Source organism: Tetrao urogallus, assembly GCF_951394365.1.
Source record: "Tetrao urogallus genome assembly, chromosome: 21".
NCBI classification, from domain to species: domain Eukaryota; kingdom Metazoa; phylum Chordata; class Aves; order Galliformes; family Phasianidae; genus Tetrao; species Tetrao urogallus.
The window spans coordinates 222,371-248,549 of NC_136834.1; the positions used below are offsets into that span (position 1 = coordinate 222,371).

Here is a 26,179-nt window from a genome sequence, read left to right on the forward strand (position 1 = left end):
AAACATCCCTGCAGCTGGGACAGCAATGGCACAGTTGGAGAAATTTCCCTTTGGAAAGCACTGAATGGAGCAGGAGCTGGTTTTATTTCTCTCTTCTTTTCAGTGCAATTTAGCAGCTGGAAATGAGGGAGATAAACCAGCTCCACATGACCAAAACTTTCCATAGATCATGGCAGGGCATTCCTACAGCTGCATTTAAATAAGAGGGAGTTATTTCAGAAAACCACAACTCCATGACTGTTAGGGCAGGCAGTATGCAGGGCCCCACGGAAAGTACAAGGGTAGAAAACTTCTACTGAAGTTTCCTCAGATATGTGCGAGGGTATGGTCACGCTCGTGGAAGCTGAGTGGGCTGACCAGTCTCACTTGCTGCAGTTGCTTGTCTATCGCCATGCTTTTCCTGCCATGGCTCCTTGAGGATTCTCTATCCATGGCGCTGGAGTGACGAGCAGCCATGCAGCCCTGGGGTCTTCAGCCTCAGGCTCCGTCCTACGGTTGCTGCAGTGTGCACATGGCCCTCAGGCCACATCAGAGCATTGCTCCAACTTTCTATCAGCGCGTGGCCTCTCACGCAATCCCGAGTTAGTACCTTACTAAAATAAAGTAGCAGGTGAGGAGATGGCACTTCTGCTGATGTTGTTTGGTGCTGCTCAGTTGGCCTAGGGCCACGTAGCAGCAGAGCCAACATCTTCCAAAGAGCAGAAAGGCCAAGATCTGGACCATGCCGGACCAAGCATGTCGTGTTGGAGCTCAGTGCTTGCTGGTTTGACCTTCTGCCCTGTGCTTCCTCCTCAGCAGCCCTGACCAGACTCCCACCTCGCAGCACCTCACCACCAGCACATCTATCTCTGGCCAACAGTCACCTCACCTAAATGGAGCTGAGTATCTTGAGGCTGCTCTGCAGTTACCGCCATTTCTCTGGCGTGGTCTTTAGGAAAGCTGTGAGGACACAAGAGGGTTCTGGGTGTATGTGTCTGGTTTTGAGCTTGCTGCCTACAAAGCTGAACCCTTTCACGTCTGTGAAACAAATCAAATGCAAGTGACTGGTGCCAGGGGCACAGCTGTACTAACTGTTCTGCTCTACACTGAATGCTTCTGACAAACCATCCAGTTTCAGGTCCCTTTGTCTGCAAAACAACTCATGTTGAACAGGAGTGTACAGGAACAATCACAGCCACTCTTTTGGCAACCAGATGCCAACATCTGCAACTGGTTTTAAGGAAGCTCAGCAAGTTATGGGGTTTTCTTTGTCTTTCTCAGGAGAAATGATCTGTAGGTTAGAAATGAAAGCTCTAGGTTGCAGGGATGCAGCAGACTGGTAAGTTGCTATTAGCTTAACCCTGCCTTGTGAATACTGGAAACCACTTCTACTGCCAATCCCTTTTCCCAAATCTCTGTGAGCCTTTAGCTACCAGCTCCTGCACCACGGAGTGCTGGTCCTGGGCAAAAGTCACAACCACGTCCCCTTACACCTGCCCTAAGAGCCTGGGCTGCGGCTGTTCTCACGACAATTCTCACTTGCCGAGTATCTGTAACATCCCTGTCACGAGGGATTTTGGGAGCTGCTGCCTCATTTAGAAATGGAAAGCGCTCAGGTGTGACCATGAGCACCTCCGTGCCACAACCTGGGTGACTCAGGAGCACCTCAGGCTCCTTGGCTCCAGTGCACGCAGGGCATCGCTGAAACACAGCCAGACTGTTTTATAGGGAAGAAGCAAAAGGCAGAGCTGCACGCTGAATTCTGCTTCTTGAGAAAACAAGGCTAAAAAAACTTGTTAACGCAAGAAGACACTGCAAGGTCTGTTATCGGTGACCTGACCTCGTTCCTAGAAATGGCTGATGCAGTCCTGGAAACACTTTCCTAGAAAGAAACCAGCCTTCGGCACACACCTTCCCTGGATACTTCAACTGCTTCAGGTTCAGGGACATTTTCAGCAATGAAGACAAAAGAGACGTAAGTGACGCATCTGCTCCTCCTCCTCGCCCGCGCCTTTGATAGCACTCAGCACCAGAAGGGCTCCCAGCAGTGGAAATGGCTCTTAATGCAGCGCTTTCCTGCTGAGCTGCATTAACGCCCTGCCGCGTTCATGAGCCTGCCCAGACAGTGCGTTTAAATGCTTCGTAGGACGAAGATTGAAAGGGAAAACAAACCACAAACATTAGGGGATATCCATGTCCTCCCTGCTCACACCTTGCAGTATCAATAGCAACATGCATGTATGTGAAATGAGGCTTCTGCAAATCAATCACGAGAAGAAAACTTCCCATGATTAATTACCATCTTTTCTGTTTCATGCATCTCTTACAGTTTTTCTCTTTTAACGCCCACAGGGAGGATGTGTTGCAAAGATCTTCACGGACCTCTGGCTACATCCTGAAATCCGTGCAGATTTAGGTGACTGAAAAACAGCTGCAGCCTGCAGGTAAGCAAGCAGCATGTGGCAAACAGAGCAAGGCGGGCAGAGGAAGCAATTTTGGTCCAAGGTTGGTATCAGATGGTGACATTTGTAGGAAGCTGAGCCACAAGGCAACATATCCACTGCTGGAAGCCTCTGTCTAGTGTATAAACTTCTCACATCACTCCATGTACAGCTTTATTCCTCGATCTTAAGAAGATGTAAAAATTGCTGTGTTGCAAACACACCTTTTCAGAGCCTCTGAGTAATTCTGAAAACATTCTTAAAACCTTTGAAACCTTCCTTCCTGCTGCAAGGCACTAACAAGGCCAGTTCTCACTCCCTACAGACATTTACCATTAAAGTCTCAAACAAGGAGAGGAGAGACTTTCCTCCTCTACCCGTGTGCTCACTGATCCCCTTCCTTCCAGCCAGTGGTTTTTCAGATCCTTCAGTCTGAGGATTCAAGTTCTCCAACATCCCTGCCCTTGCACACTCTGATTCACATGAATGTTCAGAGGCTCTAGCAATTCCTACCTTTCTGATTCAAGGCAATCAGCACAGAAATTACAGTCCTTACGTAGTGGCACACGGTGGCTCTGGCGCAGGACACACACATTCCCAGCAGGATCTGAACACTGCCCACCAGTTCACCAGGTGTGAGTGCTGCACAACTTAGCAAATATTGGCCTAATTTATACACAAAGTCGCATCTTCTTAACTGAACTATTTCACTGCTACAAACCATCGCATACCCACTCTTCTTCTGGCTCGAAAATTAATTTTTGCAAGAAGAGCACACACACAACCCACAGCCTCACAAACCAAACCCAAGCAAACCGTCACAGGACGGTGAGCCCAAGGCTGGAGGTGGGGGGAGCAGCTGTGAATGAGGAGCTGCTGGGTGTCATACAAGCAGGTACAGACATAAGCATATATAAAGGGTGAGAAGTTTCTTTTCTTCTTTTTTTCTTCTTCTTCTTTTTTTTTTTTTTTTAACAAAACATCAGAGAAAAGTGTTTTATTGTTACTAAAAAAAAAAAAAAAAAAGAAAAAGAAAAAAAAAAGAAAAAAAAGAACCAAACAGCTCTAGTGTTTGAGGCCATGGATTCTCCAGCTCAGACACATGGCATGGACACACATTGACAGGGAAAGCGTCACACAGACATCTCCCCCTCCAGCCACAACCAGCTACCCTCCTCCCTTCCCCTTGGTGATCAAGTAACATCCTTATGTAAGTACAGCAATTGTTTACATGTAAAAGTAAAATCAGGAAAGTATTTAATGTAGTTTTTGCCTCCCCGACCCCCCTTTTTTTTTTTGTTTTGTTGTTGTTTTTAAGATTAAAAAGAAGTGATTTAGCAGCTGGAAAGAAAAAAAGACAGCATCACGTGAGCAGCTAGTGCTGCACAGACCACCAGCAATTGCTCCACAGGTTACTCGCGGTCCACGGACCACAGTTCACAAACTCCATTTCAGGGCTGCACAAGCTCGATGACGGTAGACGCTTCTTCACTGTGAGAGCCAGCAGGTCATCTTTGGTTGTTGATGAGAGACAGCCAGGAGACTTAACGTGCTCAGCAGCTCCGTTAGCACCTGGTGAGCAGGCACCGCGTGGGGTGGCAGGGCTGGGAGGAGCACCGCGCCGCTGGCCGCGCTCCTTTCACCTCGTGGCTCTCATAGGTCGCGTTCCTTTTCACCCTTCTGCGTTTTTGGGTTTCTAACGAGCATCAGGGCAGCCAGCAGGTGTGCTGGAAGCTGGGCAGCAACAGATGCACAAGCCGCGCAGCAGGGCTGTTGGGGCTCTCCGCTCCAACAGCTGCAGCCTCCACAGTCGCCATGTCGCAGGTCCCAGCACAACACCTCTGCTCCGAGCAGACGAGGCGCCGCGCTCACACGGCTGCCAACGGGCACAGCCCTGCCTGCAGCCCCACAGCACCGTGCTGCAAGCAGCCGCCTGCTCTTGGCCATTAAGTTCTCTCTGCAGAAGAAGTCTCCCAGGCAGCAACCCCCCACCTTTCTGTTGTTGCTGTAAAAACAATTGCTCTCACCCCTCTTTTTGGTTGACACACATACGTACGCACACTATATGTACACAATTTGGAACTGAGGATCTACACAATGAAAAGGAAGCCAGCACCGCTGAGGTGGTGCACACATTCAGCAGCTGTCAAAGGAGAAGTCGTTTTACTTTCTTTTAAACTTGCAATGTTTGTCTTTATTTTTGTTCTTTATATTTTGAAAGTGAAAAGAAATAGTATCCGAGTCAATTTCTTTTTTTTTTTTTTTTTTTTTTTTTTTTAAATATTTGTTCTATGTATTTACAAGCCTTAAAGTTGCTCTAAAGGTTCTGAAAGTATCACTAGTACGTTTTTTCCCCAGGGTAGCACTGTTTCGAATGAGTTATTTTCGGAGCACTCTGGTCCGCAGCCGTTTTCTCAAATTCACTTCCTTCCGATCCGAGGCTGTGCACTACGTTCTGTTACATTTCTGAAGCAAGCTGAGAGGCAGGCAGAAAAATCTGATGACAATTAAAAAAAAAAGATCTCTTCCTCATCTAGCTTACCCCAACCCCCTTGAAAAGTTTTGTCTATTTATCATGCTTTGAAACAAAACTGAGGTGCATACGAAGGGGAGGGAAATTTATTTCTCTGCTTTTGTTCTATTATACAATTTGTTTACAGAAACTGCAAATTTAAAAATTACACTGGCATTTGCAGTCCTTAAAATAATAAATTAAAAGTTTTAAACTTTTTTTTTTTTTTTTGCTAAACAGGTTTGTTTTGCTTTGTGTATTTGAGTCCTCGTTTAAAAAGAAAAGAAAAAAAAAGATTAAAACAGAAAATATTTTCTATAAATAATACATGGATTTTGGTTTAGTGCTCCCGCCAGGTTTGAAGTTTACTGTTTTTTTCAAGTACCTTTTTCCTCCATGATCACCTTTGTGTTTATCTATGTTACCTCTCCCACTCGTGCGTGTGTGGGGGAAGGGGGTCTGCGCGAGAATTGGCCTTGCTGCACTGTGATTGGCGAAGACGTGAAACTCTTTAAAAAAATACTTAAATTGTTTTTTTTTGTGTGTTTTTGTTTTTGTTTTTTTTCCTGTATTTTAAGTTTTAATTATCCTCCGACTCCTCTTCAGCCTCCCGTAGCCATGTGAAGAATGCTGTGACAGATTTCAGCGCTACTCCTTTCCCGTTCTGCTCTGCTGGGTCCTTGCTGCTTTCCCACTTGTAGAAGGCATCCTCTGAAATCACCTCCTCATCATACAGGCAATCGAAAAACATCCGCAACAAATCTGCAATAATGGAACCGGGGTAGAGAACATCTGTTAGTGCTGCGCGCCGCAGCCAGCAGACAAAGCCGCGGTTACGGATAAGGGGATTAATGGGGCCTTTACAGCAGGAGACACAAGCAAAAGGAAGACCTGCCCCTGGGTTACTGCTTCCTGGCTGCTCAGACACAGCTGAGGTGAAGGCAGCTCCCTCCAGATAAGGGTTAACCTTCTACTGTTCTTCTGTCATCTTTGCATTACAGAGATTTGTTTTTTCTTCTGCACAGCTGATTACAGGAGCAAGCAAGAGAAGAACCCACCTCTGGCCAAGCATTTGGGGAGCTGCACTTCTCTAGAAGCTGGAATCTGGACAAGCAGAAAGACTGTACACTGTGTTATCTCATCTGCCACGTACAGAGGTAAAATTTTGTTTCTGTTGTCAGGAAAAGCACTTCTTTCCAGACTCTACTGCCAGACTGCAGCAGAAGCAACTCTTTGTTAGGCTGTCAAGGGTTTAAATCCCCAGTACACAGACAACACTTACTGGGAGGCTGATCAAGTTTTACTATTGATGCTTGTAGTGCATAAAGTGCTTGTAGTTCCTTCTCTGTGTCTGAGTCCAGGTACTTGAGTAAGATCGGCACTCTCTGCTTGATAACAGCAGTGTCCACACGGAAGCTAGAAGAGTCCGCTGAAGGGAAGAGAAGAAAATAGGGTCAGCTGTGGTAGATGGCAGCAGGAGTAAATCTTTTATCATCTTTATTCGAACAGAAATGACTGGTACTGGTTAGCATGAAGACAGGCAAAAAGATAAGAAAAAATAAGAAGTATTTCTGATCACTGGCTTTTTCTGGAAGTCTTGATTTTTACAGTTCCCCAAAGGCAGCTGCTATCTGTAGTGATCCTAACCAGCCTGCTTCGTCTGAACTGTGCAGCACAACTCACCCAGCTGGATGTTCAAACAATGTACAATGGCTAGTGCTAACATTTCAGCTCTGTAGAAGGTTTTTAGTCTGTGTTTTTTTTTCCCTAAAAATACTAAAGCATAAACAGAATCATCAGTTGCACGTGACACTGGGGATCAGGAACATGCAAAAATACACGTTAGAAGTCCGTCAGCAACACAGATACATTAGCAGCTTTATAAGTAGATCAGACAACACAATTCAGTGATTTTTTGGAAAGAAAAGAAAAAACCCTCTATTAGAAGCAAGGCCAAAAAGCAGAACAGAAGACGTTTCTGATACACTCCCAGCAAAGATTCCTAACTCTCCAACACCCGTCTTTATCTTGCATCATTTCCCCGCTAACACTAGGTGGCATCAGAAAGGTTCTGCTCTTGTAGAAGAAAGGCGCTGGGCTGTGCCTTTCCACTCAGCCTTGCAGCCAGGAGGTGAAGCGCAGCCCATTCTCTCTGTTGAGCCTTGATTCTTACAGCTAGGAGCAGAAGTGGGTGCTTTACAGGCACAGTTTTTTGCCTTACCAGACACCAAGAGTAAAATTAAAGAAAACAACGTGAACTGACCAGTCTGCAGAGCACCCCTGCGAGGCTGAGGCTCATGTGTCTGACTTAGGAATCCGCCTCCTCCATTTCAAACCATACGCTGCAACTGCTGTACCTTCAAACCCACACAAATGGGTTTCTGAAAACACAACACGCTTTGGACACAAAACTATTAACAAGACAGTGATACAAGCCGGCTTCTGCTCTGAAATCCATGTTTCCAACTCACACATGGCAATCTCAGGGAGACCTCACTGCTCTCTGTAACTACCTGAAGGGAGGTTGTGGTGAGCTAGGGGTTGGCCTCTTTGCTCACGTAACAGTGATAGGATGAGAGGGAATGGCTTCAAGCTGCACCAGGGGAGATTTAGGCTGCAGGTTATGAAATACTAATTTTCTGAAAGAGTGGTCAGGCACTGGAATGGGCTGCACAGGGAGCTGGTGGAGTCACCGACCCTGGAGGTGTTCAAGGAACGTTTGTATGTTGTGTTGAGGGACGTGGTTTAGTGAGAACTACTGGTGATGGGTGGATGGTTGGACTGGATGATCCTGTAGGTCTTTTCCAAACTTGGTGTTTCTGCGATCCTGTGATCTGCAATGGTTGAGTGCCCATGCAAGCTTGCTGACAAAGGAGTGGAAATGCTAATTACCTTAGTAATGTCTAGAGCATTTCCACCTTCCCTAGAAAAATCAATGAACAACCTGGCATTACTCAGAGTCACCTGCAATGTCTGCTCATGCACGGTCACCGGGCCGTGTCAGGGCCTGAGCACACCGTAAGCAGGGAAGCGCCTGGCCACTGCAGAGGAATGGGCGTCCTGCCCTTGAACACTAGAACTCAACAGGGTTCAAAAATCTTCCATGATAAAAAGCAGTTTCAGAGGCGAGAAAGAACTGATATAAACTTGAAAAATTAGTATGTACTAACTCTTGCAAGGCCAGTTGGTGTGGTGTTTACATTGCAAGTTACTCACCTATAATAGCTGCTTTACAAACTGCTGTCATTAAAGCTCTAAGGAATGTAGGTGAACTCATCTGGCTTTCATCTAGATTAGCCTGAAATCAAGAGTAAATGGACCAGTTAAAAACATGCCAGTGCTTAAGAGGAATTGTTTCCAAATTCCACTGCTGAATTTGGCAGGAAGCTGAAGTTTAACAAAAGCTGCTGCAGTAAGAATCTAGTGCAAAGAATCATGTGCAAAAACTCAACTTTCCCATTCAATTGGAAACAGCTCAGGTACACCAATATGCAACAAGAGCTCTCCTGTGATCAATGCACCAATTCTTCTCACAACTCATCATATGTCTTAAAAAAACCAAAACCAATAACTCTTGTTGTTTACAGTAGCCTTATACATCTGCTGTGTGCTTTTGAAACAAATTTTACAGAATGCTCCATGGAGGAGACTTGTTTGCTCTGCAGAAGAAGCTCACAGAATGGCTGTATAACTTGTCCAACACTACAAAGAGAGCTTGTGGGTGTCCTTAGATTTTCATGCTTCTTTCATTCTGCTCTCTAACAGCCGCAGAAAATACCACTTCTCACCAGCAATACCAGTCCACCAGCAACAGAAATAACTGGAATGAAGCTGACCAAGGCTTAGCTGTAAGCAGAGAGCTAACTGAATTGAGCTGAGTATTGTTTCAGGCATAAGATTCAAAATAGGCCTTAGATAACGCAGCCAGAGATACGGGGCAGTGCCTGAGATAGTCAGAAAGACACAGGTGAGAGCTGTAAATGCCTCTGACAGTTTCCCACCTCGGTGGAACGAACAGAGCAACAAGGAAGGGGCTCTGTGCCAGCCACTTGATCTTACAAGCTGTCTCCTGGCAGTTTTCCTTCCAGATACCTCAGGCCTAGCACTGTATAAATGTAAGAGGACCTGAGAGACTGTAGAGATACTCCTTTAGATGAGAAAATATTTACAAAAGCAGTTAATGAACTGTGTGCCTGGAGGGTGAAAACAGTCTTTGTACCTCTACCCAGTCAAAGATTTGTTCATCATTCGCCTTGTCCTCAACAATGAGTTTTTCTAGCTGCTTGTTCAGCTCTTCTGCGGAGAGTTCTTTCTCTGAAAGTGCTTCTGGGGAACTGGAACAGTCAGACTCCGTGAACTCCAACTTCTGCAACATCAGAAGTGATGATGAGGATGAGTTAAATAAACTTTTCTACATCAAGTTATGCCAAGTTGAGGCAGCAGGCTACACTTCAGTGTTTTCTGCATCTTTCAATGGCAAAGTTAACATTGCCATGATTTATACACCTTCTTCTGTTCCAAACCCTATAGAGCATTTTACAAAAGTGGGAATTTCATTAACCAGCAAAAACAACCAGGCATCCCAGAACTACTCCAGCCCTGCATGACAGAAAGTCCGTGCTGCTCAACTAAAACCACAGGGAGCTGGAATGCAATTATCAGAGCCAGCATTTGCCCAAAAAAGCTGCAGCCAATGCCTCCATTCTTGCAAAACATGACAGAGGATCTGCAGTGCCCCCATCCATCGCCAGGCTTTGGTGATCCATTTCATTTCCTGCAGCACAGCACTTCTTAAGTGTGAAAGCAGCGCAGTGGGTCACCTGGGGCTCCCGAAGAAGACCTCCAGGTACTTCAATAGGAGCACAACCACCAGCTGCAAGGTGCCCTCTGTCAGCCTTGGTTCCTCTTTGTTGTGAAACTCTCTGGGATCCTGATGCAAGGTGGGACCAGTGAATACATGCTACCGTTTGTTCTGAGCCTTCTGCACAGTTTATCCTGCTTGCTTCAAAACTCATTCTGAGTTCATTCCCCTCTTTAGGAGAAATACATCTGCTGGCTAAGCCAGCTGGTGGGACATGCTTGCCTGGGATCACAGAGAAGCCAGACCTGCTGGCATTTCAGAAAGAGGCACTGAAATTATATAACCTCATTTCAGAGCTGGAGACACTTCATCCCACAGCAACTACACCTAAGAACAGGATTGGAAGGGGATTAACAAATGCAATACACAAATCAGCACGACAAAGCCATTAGGCAGTGGCTTGCTGTTCACTCACTTGTTCCATGAGAAAGGTATGTACATCCTCCCCTTCAGGTAAGTAGTCCTTCCAACTGAGGCCAGTCTCCCTCCATAATGCTCCCACTTTCTTATGGCTCTAAAATACAAACAGTTTGCCCATTTGAAAGACTTGAGAGACAACCATGAGAGCTTACACAAGCTGGAGTGGTGCAGCTGTGTCAGGGGAAATAAAGAACCATTCAGCTACAAACAAGATGCCTAGCAATAATGTGAAAATGTCTGGAAGTCCCGTGCAAGAGAAATCATATACACAACCCTGCCACACGTATAGGTAACTTGTAAAGAGGTCAGATGCCATGGTGATGGGTAATAAACAAGGCACAACGTGACACGTGGGGTTTGCAACAGCTTCAGCCAGAGGTTACCTATGAGAAAGGACATGCCTGAGTAAGGCACAGCTTCCCATGACCACGACGGAGCTGGCAGACAGAAGCATGATTCTTCTGTCAGCAACTTCCTCTGTAACACATTGCCTCCCTGCCCTGGCGCTGGCAAATTAGCTACTTCTAGAACATTAGTATTTACATGGCTGTTTTCTGCTCATGGGTCAAAGCTCCCATTTGTACATAGCACCCAGCTGTTCCATTTTGAGAATTTGTTGCCAGTGTTGAGGAAAATCTCTTTTGTAGCACACACCGTGCAGCATCTGCTGTGCTGACCCTTTGGTAGCCTGCCCAGCATGGCATGGGCATCATCCTGACAGGAACACAATCAGCTCTTTTCACTGCAAGGCTTTCCAAAATCACTGACCCCATAGCACCTGCACGCGGGACATTACTGCACAGCCCAAGTTAAATACTGATAAAAGCAGCTTCATTTTCCATTTACGAAGCAGATTACAATCTTAAATTTACAATACAGACTATTAAATGCTAATTGTGTGCAGTTCCTGCTACCACTCATCAGGATCTGACTATTCAACAAGACTGCTATTGCATGGAAACGCCTGACTTGAAATAACCACGTCCACACACTGGCCTGGACAAGAGAATTATAAAGCTGTGACAGAAATAAAAATCCAAGCTTGTCCTTCAGCCCCCAGAGCAGAGCAGCTCTCACAGAATGGAGGAGAAAAAACAAAATTCAGAAACAAACTAAACAAAAAACTGTCCAAATAAGCATAAGACAAAAAGACATCAATAAAATGTCACTGTTTGCACTGCTAGCCTGAAATGCTCTAGGAACAATCACCCCTGTTTAAATGCATGCTTAAAAACAACCAAAAAGGCAAGTGAAGGATTTTACAGAGTTTCAAATAGACACTATTCAAAGTGCATATTTAGCTGGATTTAAAAAAAAAAGACAAAAATGGAGACAGTTATAGGGAAGCCACCAAACTGTTTGGACACACAACTGTGAAATGTGTAAGAGAGCTGTAGAAGTCACAGGGTGAAAAGGTGTCACTACCCCTAGTGATGGTGAGTCTTAAGAGTTGGCAGGTTTAGTTTGGATAAGCACCCAGAAGTCTGAGAGGCATCTGGAGCTTATCCGAACTCTCAGAACCTCTGCGGTCTGCAAGAACAGCTCTCTCGCAAGATTTCCGGCACTTGCTGCTTCTGGTCAGCCCAGAAATACCTTGGGAATGTCCCTCTTGCAGTATTTCAGCACTCTAGCTTCTGGAAGAAGCCAGGTGCAAAGGTACCTGCAAAAGGGAAAAGTGATGAGAGAAGAAAAGTTAACTCAACTTTTTGGAACCTCACAAGGCTTGGTTTGAAACTGGGGATGAAGAAGCAAGTTTTCCTAGGTTATCTGGAGTGGCTGCCCATCCCTAAGTATCTCCAAGTGGGAAACGTGAGCAGTGGTTTCATGCACTGACATACTTGCTGCCTCCAGCTCATAGGAACGGTGCTCCTGGACACTTACCATTTGTTTGCATAGAAGGTGCAAGATTTCAGCAAGCAAGACCCCGGCTCTTCCCACAGGAAGTAAAGGTTTGCTAAATTCTCTAGAATAAGAGAAAAACAGGTATATTTGCTTATAATCTTTTTTTTTTTCCCCCAGTTAACAGACAGTTAAATGCTCATCTAACATTGCTCCAAGTCTGCAATGCAAGGCAAGGGACATGATCAAACTGAAGCAGGAAAACAGCTGTAGCCTATGCCAGGGATACAGGATCTCATCTAGCTAGCACAGCTGATAAAACAGACTTTGTTGATGCAAGTGTGCTTGCCACAACAGGGCTAATTACAAACACTTTCTTCATTTCTGCTCGAGTTCGTATCCATTCAACTTTTATGAGGTGCTGCATTTGGGTAGCAGGACCCTACAGGATAAGAGCTTTTGAGGAAAAAACAGTCATGATTGTCTCAATACTACTTACTTAAGAAGGGAACTATTCAACTGACTTCTAATTAATCTCCAAATATATAATGAAGTGTACAAAGCATAGGAACTCTGGTCCTGGGAGCAGTTTCCAGCCCTGCCAGCCAGGTTTTTGCCGGTGTTTCAGGCACTGCCCAGGCAGCTGTCACTGCACTGTGAGACACAAAGACACCGGCGTGGCACCTCGCTCTCTCCAAATCTAATTCTCAGAGCATCAGCGTGCTTCTGAATGGCACTGACTGTGCAGCACGGGGTAGCTGCTAGGTCAGCCAGAGTAAACAAGACCGAAATCCATTTACAGATAAAACTTTCACCCCTGAACCACGACTGAAGAGCAGCAAGCTCCCCACCCCAGCTTTTGGTTCAAATCCTCAGTCCCAAAGGATATGCAGCAACCAATAGGCGAAGGTGCACCTCTAATGTGGTCAGTCTTCTATCTGCCAGTAAGAACCGTGCTGTGGAAATGTGGCACAGCAGGCAGACAGCTGGAGCTTGGCTGTCATTGAAAAAGAGCAGCACTGCTTACTGTATAAGTTCTCTCATAGAGATTCCTCCTTCTTTTAACATGGGGGTCACCAGCTCAGCTAGGTACAGCCATATATGGGGTATATCTATGGCCATGTCATCTGCCATCTCCAAGGTATCTGAAAACCTTTAAAAGAAAAGAAAAACGTCGGGCATTAAATACAACTCAAACTGAGATTTTTCCTGCAAAGTAAACCTGCATTTAAAAAACCCTCTGTTAAAAGCAAACCACAAACATCACAAGGAACACATCTGACATCTTATGCTTGCAAATGCTTTGAATCTGCCAGGGGCTGATTTCTTCAGGCAGTAATGTGGAAAGAGCATTGCCTTGTGTAAAACCAGCAGCTAGGGATGCTGCATCCAGAAAAGCTCCATGGACAGCAGTTTTTATATCCCAGGAACATGCAAAATTTCACAAACAGAAGTACTTTTTACATTTACAAGTTCAAATAAATTGAGCCTTCTTAAAAAACCCAGGCATTTACAGAAGGATAAGGGGCTGGCTTCTTCCCTCACAAGCTATTTTGCTCAGACCTGCTGAAGAATGGACATCCAGAACAGAAAACGTAGCAGGCTATTACAAAACTGTTCCCCAGCTCTTGATACAATTTCCAGCATAGCTCAAAACTCTCTTTCCCGATAAAAGCTCGGTGGGTGGCTTCACTTTCCAAGCCTGATACTCCTATCAGGATCAAGATGATCATTTTTCTGCTTCTCCTGCCTATTTTGATCATGGTTCACTTCTCTCTTAAAAGCTGTAAGATTCTGGAGTTCAACTTCTAAGCAGAGGCTGTCTCCTTTGCTCTGTTCCTCATGTCCTCTGCCACTATTCAGCTCTGGTTTGTTCAAGCACTTGGGCCAGCAGCTGGTTTCCTGTCGTATCTCTCCAGACCTGTGCTATGACCACTACTCACCCTACAACCCCTAATTACACAGTAACTTGTGCAGCAATCAGTGTAGTGGTTTTCAGTGTTCTTCTCAGGTGCCCACTAGAAACCACAAAGGGCAGCTGCCTTTTCATCATCCTCAGGAGCTGCTGTGCTCTGTCGGTGCTGTTTCCAAACCACAACCCCACTATTTCAACACGATCCCGGGTTACTTGGCATCACAACTGCTTCTCTGCGCCCAAGGAAGCGCAGGAACGGCTCTTATCACAGTGCATTGCAGGGATGCATCACTGCAGACATCTCAGCCATCAGTGATGCGTGGACATGGATGCGGGCTCCCTGTGCACGTATTTTCTTATTGCTGCTCCATGTGGTTTGAACTGAGGCTGCCTCAACTTCTCCTCTGAGCCACTCAATTTCATCATGACAAAATTCACTGCCAGACATGATTGCAGGGGGAACACTGCTGCTGCTGTCAGCACCATGATGAGATGTGATTCAAAGCAAAGCAGCAAGACAGGGCTAAATACATAGAAATGTAGCATCTGAGAGCGTTATTTCATCTACCTGTTCTCCAGCTGCTTGTCACGGTTTTCCATTTCAACCATCCTGCTCTAAATCTTACCAAGGACAAGCTGGCACCCGGGAATCTCCGGGAACACCGATCCTTTCGCGACTGGATAACAATGAAATCCAGGCTGGGAACACCAGCTCCACAGGCAGTTATCATCTGGGAGATAAAAGGAGCTGGTGGCCTGAAGCAGAGTTATCTGAGGAAAGTCTGTTCTGTCTGATACCATATCTGGGCAGGCACCAACGTCACATCAAGTTTTTATCTTCCTCCTCCCCTTTTGTGCACATTCGATGGCTCGCCAAAAGGCAAACAGTGACAAGCACAGTGCCAAGCAGAAATCTGAACACGCGCATTTAAACGTAAACCTATGTATTAGAAATAAATACTTAAATTCAAAAATATTTACATTCATTAAAAGCATCTGAAATGACTAAAAATGCACTAAAATATCTGTATTAGTTGTAAGCACACCCAGGTGGAAATGCTGCTCCCAAAAGGACGTGTGGTGAGGGTAGGATGCCAACGCAAAGTGAGAAATCGTTCTCTCCAACACAAACAGTGCTCAGCTGCACTGAACACGCAGGAAAAGCATCGGTTTCTATGTGCAGAATACAAACCCCTTGAAGAAATCCTGCTTGCTCAGCTTTCCTGACTGCACCAACTGATGTAATAACTGGCCCATGTGATCCCTGGTGATCTGACTCCTCTCCAGCGTTGACTCCACTCCCACTCGCACAAACACAGGCAGCAGGCTCTGGGCGCTCAGCTCCTCCACGCACTGCATCGCCTCCTGTTTTAACGACACGCAGGGTCATCTGCCTCAACTGCAAACATCAAAAGGTGCCAACACGAAACAACAAGCGGCGCAGGAGGCCTGTGCTGCCAGAGCAGGGTGTGCTGCGCAACACCTGGCACGGGGTCTCAGGACATCGCTGCCTTTCAGTTCTGCTTTAGAAATAAACACGCAGCGAAGCCAAACCGGGCTGTGGAACTCTTCACAAATCACCACTGAAATGGCAGTCAGGAATCAAAAAAGGATCAAAATTACACCGTGCGAGCAGCAGAACTTTTAATACACACTCATGCTCCAGGGCACTGCTTGGCAGCTATGCTTAGGGACAGAGGTCGTTCTGCATGTCACCAAAATCCCTACCGTTCCACAACATATCAAGCCAAGTCCAGAACAGGACATCAGGTTAGCTTCACTACTAACTGGGCTGGCTGAACAGAAATGCCTATGTTACAGCAACACACTGTACAAAAAAGCAGAAAACATGGGTAACGTTAAGAGGGAAATTTCCTCTGTATAAAACTTTTACTTTCTAGCATGTGTATTTTGCAACCTATGCAAATAAAACACTCTTAAATATAGACTGCCATAGCTCTATTGCTTAGCCAAGTGTTCCATTAGCACAAGAGCTGGCCTATTAATGTGAGACAAAGCTGCATTTGTCAGAAACTTTGTCACCACATTTGAAGGGTGCTGAGAATCCAAAGTTATCAAGTAACTGCAAACAAGCTGCCTCAGTCTGATGTACTTCTGAACAGTGTGAACCCCAAACAAACCATCATAAAGATACTCCCCTTTCTGATTTTAATTAGAAACACTATGAAATGCAAACAGCAGTTCTGTTTTAAGGCTGCCAAGCTAGGAATATCCCTTGCACTGTCATTTCAAATTTTGCATGTTTTTAAATTTTATTTCAGCAAAAGATCAAACCAATCAGCTCTGCAGCAAATGTTCCCCATTCCTACAAACTCCCTGGACAGGCTCAAAATCCATTTACATGGGAAACAAAATTGCAACCTTTAACCAGGAAGTGATGACAGCTGCTCAGTAATCTCCAATGTTTATTAAAAATACTCTGGAGTGGTTCGTTCAATATTTAGTACTGCTTTACCTGCCTCCAGATCAGAGCAGCAAATGCTTTGATAACTAAATGAAAACCTCAGTTCATTTTCCCACTAGCTCTTCTGCTTCCAAAATTGCTGTATAATGGAGCTGCTCAGTGATTTGTGACAGATACACATACATCTTGCTGCTTACAACACACACACCGGCCCACCTTCCCTGCTTCTAGTATGGCAGAAAACACCCATGGAGCTGCTGCCACCCAAACCTCACAAGGTCCCACTGCTTATGTGACCTCTGGGAGAACTGGGTACCACTGGTTCCACGGAGAAGCATCCTGAGGCCCCACAGCAGGAGACCTTTCTGCTAAGCAAGGATCTCACGTTGCTCACCTTAAAATCATTAATATGCAAGAACTCATCAACGATAGATTTGCATTTTCTCTCAATTTCCTCTTCTGATAACGAAGGCTTCTCTTGAACTGGGGCTGGGGGAGCTTCTGGCTTGGCTGGTGAAAGCAGAGAAACAGCATTTGGGAAAGGAAAATCAGAACCGTTTCCAAAGATGACAGTTTGAAAACAGAAGTCACAGAGCCAACTCTGCTGGCTGGCCAGCCACAATCACAGCAATCTTCACTGTGATGACCGAAACAAAGATGGTTTGCAAGCAGGAATGTGAGGGCTGTGCAGGGCGAGCTTCCTGGCTCCCCATCAGGCACGCGTCACCTCCTCCTTGGTTACATTCTCCCCTCTACCTTTTTGCAAGGAAACTATGTAGTGATGTGGGACGCAGCACCTCAAAGCACTCTCTACCTGCATTAAATAATTAAACTTTGAGCTGTTACAGCAGTTCTGAGGGTATGCTGTACCTTCAAAACATACTGTGAGTAACACCCACAAACCCTCAGACCTTCCAGAGCGGGGTGTGTGTGCGTGCTGCGGGAGCAAAGATGTACTCCTCACAATTCCTACTGCAATAGCAGTTTCTGGATGCTTTGCATGCAAGAAGCAAAACCCAGTACTTACTTTTGCATAACTTATTGCAAAAGCTATGTCCACAGGGAATGCTGTCTTAAATGTCCTCAATACATCCTCGCTAGCAAATCAAGATCCAGAAGTGGGAGCTGCAGCTCTGACACAGCAGCAGGTCGACCCAGTGGTGCTAACACCACGCTGCACTGGGCCCTGCGTGGAACCAGGGCTGGCAATGAGCAGAGCTAAAAGCTCCACCTGGGGATTCTGCCTTGGGAACAACCAGTTCCCTCCTCTGCTCCGGCCTGGAGAGAAGCCCACACCCAAGGGAATGCCTGTGGGCTGGACCTGTGCTTGGTTACATCCTCCGGTTGTGCCAATTCTGTAACCGGCTGGGGATGAACAACCATCCAACACAAAGGCAAAAAAAGAGGTCCCTCCAAGCACACAACGCGCCATACACTGATTCTGCTCAAGCTTTGCCAATACGCCTAATCACAGGAGACAAGATACACTGAGATGCTCCTTGATGCTGATTTTGGGGACCTGTCTCCCAGGAACAGGTGGCAACAGCAACAGGGCACCAGCAGGAAGGACAATGCCACGTGCTCGCGCTTTGTTGCTCCCTGCAGCCTTCTGCTCTGAGGAAACACAAAGAGGAGCTGGTGGCAGAAGACGACGCTAAAACCTGTAGATATCAGTTGTGTTACAAACCTCTGGGAGGTTCTCAGCTATCACAGCTCAACAGCACGTCTCTGTGGGCCAAATATTCACACCACAGCACAGACCCCCGTCGCTTCTACCTATGAATTCTCCGGTGAGCCTTTCCATGCATTCAGCAAGGTCCCCTGAGTACGGAAGAGCTGCATACCAGACTCCTTGGCTTTGCTCCTCTCTGCCTCTGCGCTGTTCCTGTCCATCTCCATGCCGCCTGTCAGCTGCTTCACCGTCTCCAGCATCTCTCTCCTCTGCTCCTCCTGTGCCTGATTGTCGAGCAGCAGCTCCTTACTGCTGCTGCCCCGGAGGAAGGTGTTGGGGCGGGACAGGGAAGGTGGGAGAGGTTTATCGTTCTTCTCCCTGCCTGTGCTCCCGCGACTGCAGAACAAAACCACATGCACTTGAAAGCACAGTAAGAGTAACCCCAGCTCACAGTCCTGGTAATGACAGATCCTCAGCCCAGCAGGACTGCTGTCTCAACTTCTCACAGCTGTAGCTCCACTGATTATAATCACAAGTCTCAGAGACACACAAACACAACCAGCACATGGAGCGGGCAGGCAGAGCCAGAGAACACGCAGAAAAGCGTGAATGTAATGACTGAAGTCATTACAGCACCCATTTTAAATGTGCAGTGGTGAAGTCTGTGATGTAAAGGCACTGTTTCACTGTAAGGCAGTGGTGCATTTCTACCCATTTATTGAAAAAGAACCTCAAACAGAGCCAAAATGGAACAGCCTCCAGGTGATAAGAGCTGCATGTGACAGAGGAGGGAATGCGAGCAAGGAATCAATACAACAGCATGCTAGCTGGTGTGTACTGCAAGGAAGAACTAATGACTCCAAATGAACCACACATTTACAAAGTGTGTCCCAAGGAAGCAAATTACTAAGGATTAATTCATATTCCATGCTACAGGCTGGAGTGGCTGCAGTCCTGGTGTGATCAGGTGTGTGAGAACTGCATGGCCTCGTGGATGCATGAGGCAGAGGCCTGGTCACATGGGAAGGGGCCAGGGACAGCCAGAGAGCTCTAAGAGCCTTGCCACATTTGAGCAGGGCTTTAAGCACGTTTGTTGGATCAACAAATCCAGTGACCTGGCTGAACACATGAGCACTGCGTTCAACTCCTGTTTTTATCTGAACATCCCTGAATGCGTTGCGAAGCGCTCACACGGTGTCCTTTAGAAAGGGTGACTGCAAAGTGGAAGCTGAAACGTTCATAATGCCTTTAAAATTGAATACCACTTGCCTCTCGTATAATACTATGAAAGATGCATTTTAAGTCAGCTCAAAGTACACATGGGGAAAAATGACCCCGCTGTTCCTGGAAGCTCCATGAAATTCTCATTGTTTTCATTCTTCCAGAAACTAGAGCAGCAAGTGAAAGAGCAAGCATACAGAGAGCAGAAGGGAAAACTCACTGGCAGGGCAAACCTTACCTCGTTAAGGCCCTGCGAGAATCTAGTTCTGAGGATGCAGATGAGGCAGATACAGATGAGACTGGAGGCTGCAGTGCAGAAAATCTATTCAAATTAGTGGCACTTGGTCGTAGGGAGTCTGGGAGACCACAAAGACAACACAGAGAAGAGGAACGGCAAGGTCAGTAGCTGCCAACACCTCACATCACACAGGCATTTAAGCAGTTGCTGTTTTCAGAGCGATGGGGAGGGAACCAGTGGGAAAAGGCTGCTCCTGCTCCACTCGTCCTTTGCCTTTGGAGGCAAAGCAGAGGGACACAGCTGCTTACTGCTCATAGTGCTGGTGGAGCCTTCTCCATCTGATTGTTTAGAAAACACCCCAAATCAACACTCCCACCCTAAAGAAACAAATAAATAAAGCCATAGGAGAGATTCCTCTCTCAGGGTGAGAAGCAAGGAGGTTGTGCTGTCTGCCACAAGCAGCACTGTGCACTCAGAGGGGCACAGGTGCTAACCCACTATGTCACCAGTTTCTCCCCGGCTCTGCAGCTGCACGAGAGGAGAGGCTGTAAGAAACTCCTGTTGTGACAGGATCAGCATGACGCCCTGAGCTGTGTCAGCTCAGAGCCCCTGTGAACACCTCCCTTGCATCATTCAGCATCAGACCCGACTGCAGCACCTCCTGCAGTTTTCCTCTTCAGAGCTCAATAGTTATCTTGAGGGAGGTCACACAGCACGTGTGGGACAGCTGGGGGACTGAGCTGCACAATGTGGGTTTGCGAGAGGCAGGTCCTGCCTGAGCAACCTCCTGCGGTGCAGTGACCCGCCTGGTAGATGAGAGAAAGGCTGCTGATGAAGTCTACCTAGAGTTCAGCAAAGCTCCCGACTGCCTCCCACAGCACTGTGCTGGGGAAGCTGCAGCCCACGGCTGGGACAGGTGCACTCCTTGCTGGTAAAGAACTGTCTGAGGGCACAGGGAGTGGTGGTGAATGAAGTCACATCCAGCTGGCAGCCGGTCACAGCCAGTACTGCAGCTGAGGGAATGGAGCGGTGAGGGATGCGGTGCACAGCCCTATGGGGAGCGGGAGCTGGGATGGGTCAGTCTGGAGAAGAGGAGGCTCAGGGGAATCTCATCACTCTCTACAACTCCAGAAAGGAGCTTGTGGTGAGGTGGGGTTGGCGTCTGCTCTCACCTAATTAGTGACAGGATGAGAGGCAATGGCCTCGAGTTACACCAGGTGATGTTCAAGTTGGATGTCAGGAAAAAATCCTCTGTGAAGGAGTGGAGAGGTGCTGGGATGGGCTGCTGGGAGGCAGCTGAAGCACCATCCCTGGAAGCGTTTAAGAAATACTCAAAAAATGTTTAGATGTCATAGTGAGGGACGGTTTAGTGGTAAAATATTGGTGGGAGGTGCGTGGTTGGACTGTATGATCTTGGAGATCTTTTCCAATCTTGGTGATTCTATGATACTAAGATTCTATGACATCTGAATCCCACTTCAAACCATGGACGGTCCTCCTGAGGGGGTTCACGGTCATGTGCACTGCAATACACCACAGTGCAGGGAGTGCATTTGTCTGCTCCCACCAAATCTGCTCCTGGCAAGAATGACGACAGGACAAGGGAGAAAGTTTGCAAATAAAAGAGGGGGGATTTAGGTCAGATGTCAGGGGGAAATTCTCCACTCAGAGGGTGGTGAGGCCCTGGCACTGCTGCCCGTAGCAGTATGCATGCCCCATCCCTGGAGGTGCACAAGGCCAAGTGGGATGGGGCCCTGGGCAGCCTGAGCTGGTGGGGGGCAGGCAGCCCATGGCAGGGGTTGGAACTAGATGATCTTTAAGTTCCTCTTCAACCCAACCATTCTGTGAATCTGAAGGTGTTCTCTGACAGCTGGTAGCAACGCAGAGGGTGAGGATGCATCCCTGCTTACCCATCTCGCTTGCCTTTGCTCCACCACTGCTGCCCTTTCCCCAGCTGCCCAACTGGGCTTTAGGCACAAGCTGAATCTTCTCATCTATTGTGGGCTGTAAAAAAAACACATCAGGACATATGGTTACAGGGGAACAATTGGCTTCTTTATTTATAAACGGAGTATTTACGTTGTGGTGAAAGTGTCCACCTTGTGAATACTAAAGTGCACTTAAATTTTGGAAGACTCATCTCTAGCCAAGAACAGAGGACGCAACCAACAAAGGTCACTACAAGCAGCCTCGTCCAAAGTGTCAGTGAAAGACATTCATCATGACCACGAGCTTTATTTCATTAAAAATTACTTAATTCCTCAAGGAGGAAAAAGTACCATATATCAGTTCTGGGAAGACATTTGGTTTGTTACGACAAGTAAAACTGCTCTACAGTCCACTCCATGTACCAGCAATGGCCCTAGGGTGAATCTGCACAGTAATAGGATTCAAAGGGCAATGGGCTGTAGAATTTGGAGGGAACAGCAGAGTTTGACAAGAAGAGAACATTGATTTTACAGTGCTCAGTAGGTGAATTTACTGATGAGAGGTTGTGATCCTGAAGATCTCTTTGTGCGAACTCTTCGCACCTTCCAACAATGCAGCAGCTGTGGACCTTGGTCTATTTGTACTGCACTTGCATTAAACAGAGCAGAAGGACTTTTCCCAGGTGAGCTGTAAGCCCAGACAAAAGCGGGCTGAATCTCTCTCGTGAATTAAGTTCTGAAGGTTGTTTTATGACTTCCACAAGAAACAAACTGAGCTTCATCTGCAGAACGACTGCAGTCTGTCAGGTTCTGCTTTGCTGTTCTCTGAATATCTGGACACTGAGAGCAAAACTCAGGCACAGAGCACAGGAACATCTGGGAAATGCCCACTTATGTCAGAATTCTGCTTGGTGAGACAGACAGATGCAACCAGGTAAGACTTGGCACCTTGTTGCTCTGAATGAGCCCCATGCTGTCACCCACCTTGGTGATTTTAAGGAACTTGGTAGGGTCCAGCACTCTGCTGTTCTTTGTCCCCTGCACAGTGTTCCATCCACCTTCATCAACCCGCTGGACACCTGCAGACAACAAACACACCACCTTCAGCTCGTCTCTGGCCCCATGGTGCCCCAGGGGATGGTGGGCGATCATCTCCCAGTTCAGGAGGAGGAGATAAAGAAGATGGCACGTTTCTGCTGAGCCTGAACGCAGTTCTGTGCAGAAATCACCTCCTTCAGAACGTCCCTCTGGATTAACATGACATCTAAATCTGCCTCGCTACTGTTAAAAAACAGTCTTAACATTTAAAAAAAAAAACAACAAAACAAAACAGTATTTTTCAAGGCAGGTTCCTGTTTACAGAACAATTTCTCAGTTTGCTCTCATTCTGCTTCAGTACAGCTGCACATACTGTGTGTTAACAAGCTCAACAAAGGAGAGAAGACATGCCGTGGCTAACCAAAGCCTGCACTCATTGCACAGATTTCAGCAGTGCCAGAGACAGTTGAAGTGCAGAACCATTCAAACAGTTCCCTACCTTCTACAGACAACAATTTCAGGCTAATGGAAACAAAGTCTGTGTGCATTTTCTTCATGCTCTGTTTTCACAGAGGTACCACAATGCCTCAGAAACCAAGCAGGTTTGCCTGCTCTGGTCCTGTGCCTCTAAAAGCATCAGTTACTTTACATTCATCTTCAGGTAGTGTCAACTCCGAGGGCTGGTAGCAATTGAAGTTGATGCTAGAACACTTTCTCACGCAGAGTTAACACCTCAAAACTTTAACTGCGAAAGACAACGTGGTTACTCTTGAAATCCGATGCTGTTCTCTTGAAATTAAATGCTGCTGAAAACAAAAATGGACGGCAAATCTGGCTCCTGGATAGGAAGCTGTTAGCACAGATTTCAGGTATGGCTTGCATGAACATGAAACCCAAGCACTACTAGCCTGCAATGTTTATCTTTCACCAAGGGAGTTGAGCAAAACATGGCCAATCCATGGTGCACCTGCTCCTCTTCCAGCCCCAGCCATGATACGGCCCCAAATCCCTTTGCTCTTTGCATTTTGGCAAAAAAAGACTCCTACAGGATTCTGACCATGGTCACTGGATCTGAAATGACTGAAGAGAGAAACCTGACTTTTATTTTACCTGGTCTCCTCTTCTCTTTGGTCATGAGTTGCTGGACCTTCCTCTGTTCTTCCTGCTCTTCTATCTTGGCTTCTTTATGAATCTGCTCAATGGTCTTCGGGCCTTGGTCTGCTCTCCGTGAAACCCAGTTGCACTGAGAGAGAAACAAAGGTGCTCGTGACATTTCTTGGAGCGGAGCATCATAAATGGGTTACTTTGAGCACACTGAAGGAGGCCTAAAGCTCCCTAAACCTTGTGCCGTGTCAGTGAGGCTGCACTGCAAGGGATTGCAGTTGGGTCATGCTGCTGACACGGCTATCCCAGCACCAAGGTAGAACTGCATGCTTCAGCACACTGGCTGTAACGTATCTATAGGGTTGAAGGCTGCAGTGAAGACCTGACTGTGAGGAGGCACGACTGAATTCCATACATTTTAACCCCTAGCACCTTGAACATTTCCAGTTTTCCAGTCTTTCTATGTGAAGAGAAAGAGATGGGCTAGAGGAAGGATGCTGTGGTTCTGCTCTTACTACTGGCAGCATTCATTGGAGCCCCTCCTCCAAGGCTGAGGAAAAAATATGAACATCTGAAAATACAGAAGTGACAGAGTCCTACAACAGGCTGCCCATAGAGGTGGTGGAATCTCCTTCTCTGAAGATATTCAAGACTCACCTGGATGCCTTCCTGAGCAACCTGCTGTAGGAACCCTATGCTGAGAAGCCCTCTTCGCTGAGAGCCCCAGTCTAACACTTGGGCTCTGTTCAAAACCCTCACTTGAATCCAAGGGGGCAGATCCCTGCTCACACCGCGCCTCACCAAGTGGTCTCCAGTTTGCCATTTCTGCAGCTTAGTTAGCTGAACCAGAACAGCCAGCATTAGTAAAGCAGCACAGCTGTCTGCCAGCCCTGCCCTTTAGTGAGACAAAAAAAGAAGACAATCCTCATTGCCAAACTTCTGAATGACAAAGGGTCCAGATCTCACCCTGTCAATACTGCACTGCCTGACCTCCTGTGAGGGCAGTGCCAGGAAGGGAAAATGCTCTGTTACTTGCTGGGTTGGTACCTACCAGCCTTAGGTCTATCACATCCTGCAGCATGAACCGAATCCTTGAAGACGTTTTCCTCTCTTTCACAATCTTCTCCATCTGATTAAAATACTGGTCCATGCGAGGCTGCACAAGAGAAACATCATCAGTGTATTCTGGAAGAAAATAAAAACACTCCCTCTTTGGGGAGGCAGTGGGTTTTGGATTGCAGCACCTCTGTGCCAGCAGCACAGCTGGGACCTGGCCTTCTTGGGGTGCGCTTGGGCACAAAACCCCTGCACTGTTCTGCTGCTTCACCTCCCCAACCTGTCCCAGTCTGGGTCAGAAGGCAAAAGAGGGAGCAGATGCACAACATGAAGCTGTTTCACAGGCGGAACTGTAGTTCCAAATCCAACATCATACCATACGTTCCATCTTATGGCTTTTCCTTCAGAAAGTCATGAAGCAAAGAAGCCAAATCTTCACTAAAACAAAGTGGTGTCACTGCAAAGCCTTCACTAGGTCTAGATTTGGCCTGGCAGTTTTATAAAATGTTTCTCCTTCCCCTCGTTAAGAACCTGCGAAGTCCTTTTCCTCACACCTACATAAACTAGAATGTGGTTCCAGCCTTGCTCTGGAAAGTTTCAGCCATATGAGCAAAGGTTTCCAAAGGCACGAATGATGGGAAAAATATTTGAAGTGGACTTTTCCCAGAAATTTTAATAACAACTCACTGCCACTTCAGCTTCAACAGCAACACATAACACAGCATCTCCTCCATGAAATGAGGGATTCTCACTCAATCCTGTAGGAAGAACAACCACAAGGACAGGACACAGGGGCTGCACACCGAGGCCGCCATGACGCCATTTCCATGCTAACAAAGGCTGAAAGAGTGTCCAGGATTCATCCAGCATGACCTCAGCTTCTGCTCAGAAGTCAGACCCTGTTTTTTTCCCAAAGCACGTGGAGTTTTAAATCTCTCTTTTTGGCCCTTTCAAAGCTGCACCAACAGCGCACACACTATTTCATGATGCAGGGTATTCAGTCTGGGGAATGAGCAGCAAACTACACAACTTCAGGCCATGCCCCACACAGCAGTTTGGGAAACTGCTTCTCCAAGGAGTCCCTGTGAGGATCAGGACTGACTCGCTGCGATCCCTGCAATCCAGCGCTGTAAGAGCACTCCTCCCTCTGCAGAGCAGCTGAAAGCAATTAGCTCTGTTCATTTCCAGGGCTGAGTCTGACTGATTTCTGGCAAAAGCCTTCAGTGCTTTTTCATCCCAAACTTTAGCAAAGGAGAAGCAGATGCCTGTGCCAATAAGAGCTCACGGAGTGCACGACGCTCCCAGTTACACATACATTTGCTGGAGAGTCAGCAGGAGGACACTGGAGCAGTGCAGTTGCAAAACAGCTGCTTCATTTCAGCACAGCTGGAGATGAGGACACAGAATGAACACACCCGCCAAGTTTCAGGTCTGGGGGTTTGGGCAGCTCGCAAGGGTTTTTTTTAAATGCAACCCAAAACAATACATTTAATGGTAGATTTCTATAAACCCTCCATAGAAATGAACCAG

General features: G+C 46.7%; 1 protein-coding gene across 1 annotated transcript in view; it reads right to left on the reverse strand.

Moving 5' to 3' along the window:
• Positions 1-5,512: 5,512 nt before the first annotated feature.
• The window catches only part of EIF4G3 (eukaryotic translation initiation factor 4 gamma 3), a gene marked incomplete at both ends in the record, with an annotated part of 92,822 nt that continues 72,155 nt past the window's right edge, over positions 5,513-26,179 (reverse strand). Inside the window, 15 exons of the mRNA XM_079545470.1 lie at positions 5,513-5,694; positions 6,215-6,361; positions 8,149-8,230; positions 9,152-9,298; positions 10,209-10,307; positions 12,095-12,176; positions 13,080-13,205; positions 15,160-15,332; positions 16,787-16,902; positions 18,237-18,460; positions 19,524-19,641; positions 21,434-21,527; positions 22,436-22,530; positions 23,600-23,732; positions 24,645-24,749. Of these exons, the coding sequence (XP_079401596.1) occupies positions 5,513-5,694; positions 6,215-6,361; positions 8,149-8,230; positions 9,152-9,298; positions 10,209-10,307; positions 12,095-12,176; positions 13,080-13,205; positions 15,160-15,332; positions 16,787-16,902; positions 18,237-18,460; positions 19,524-19,641; positions 21,434-21,527; positions 22,436-22,530; positions 23,600-23,732; positions 24,645-24,749 (1,923 nt within the window). The remainder of the gene's footprint in view (positions 5,695-6,214; positions 6,362-8,148; positions 8,231-9,151; positions 9,299-10,208; positions 10,308-12,094; positions 12,177-13,079; positions 13,206-15,159; positions 15,333-16,786; positions 16,903-18,236; positions 18,461-19,523; positions 19,642-21,433; positions 21,528-22,435; positions 22,531-23,599; positions 23,733-24,644; positions 24,750-26,179) is intronic.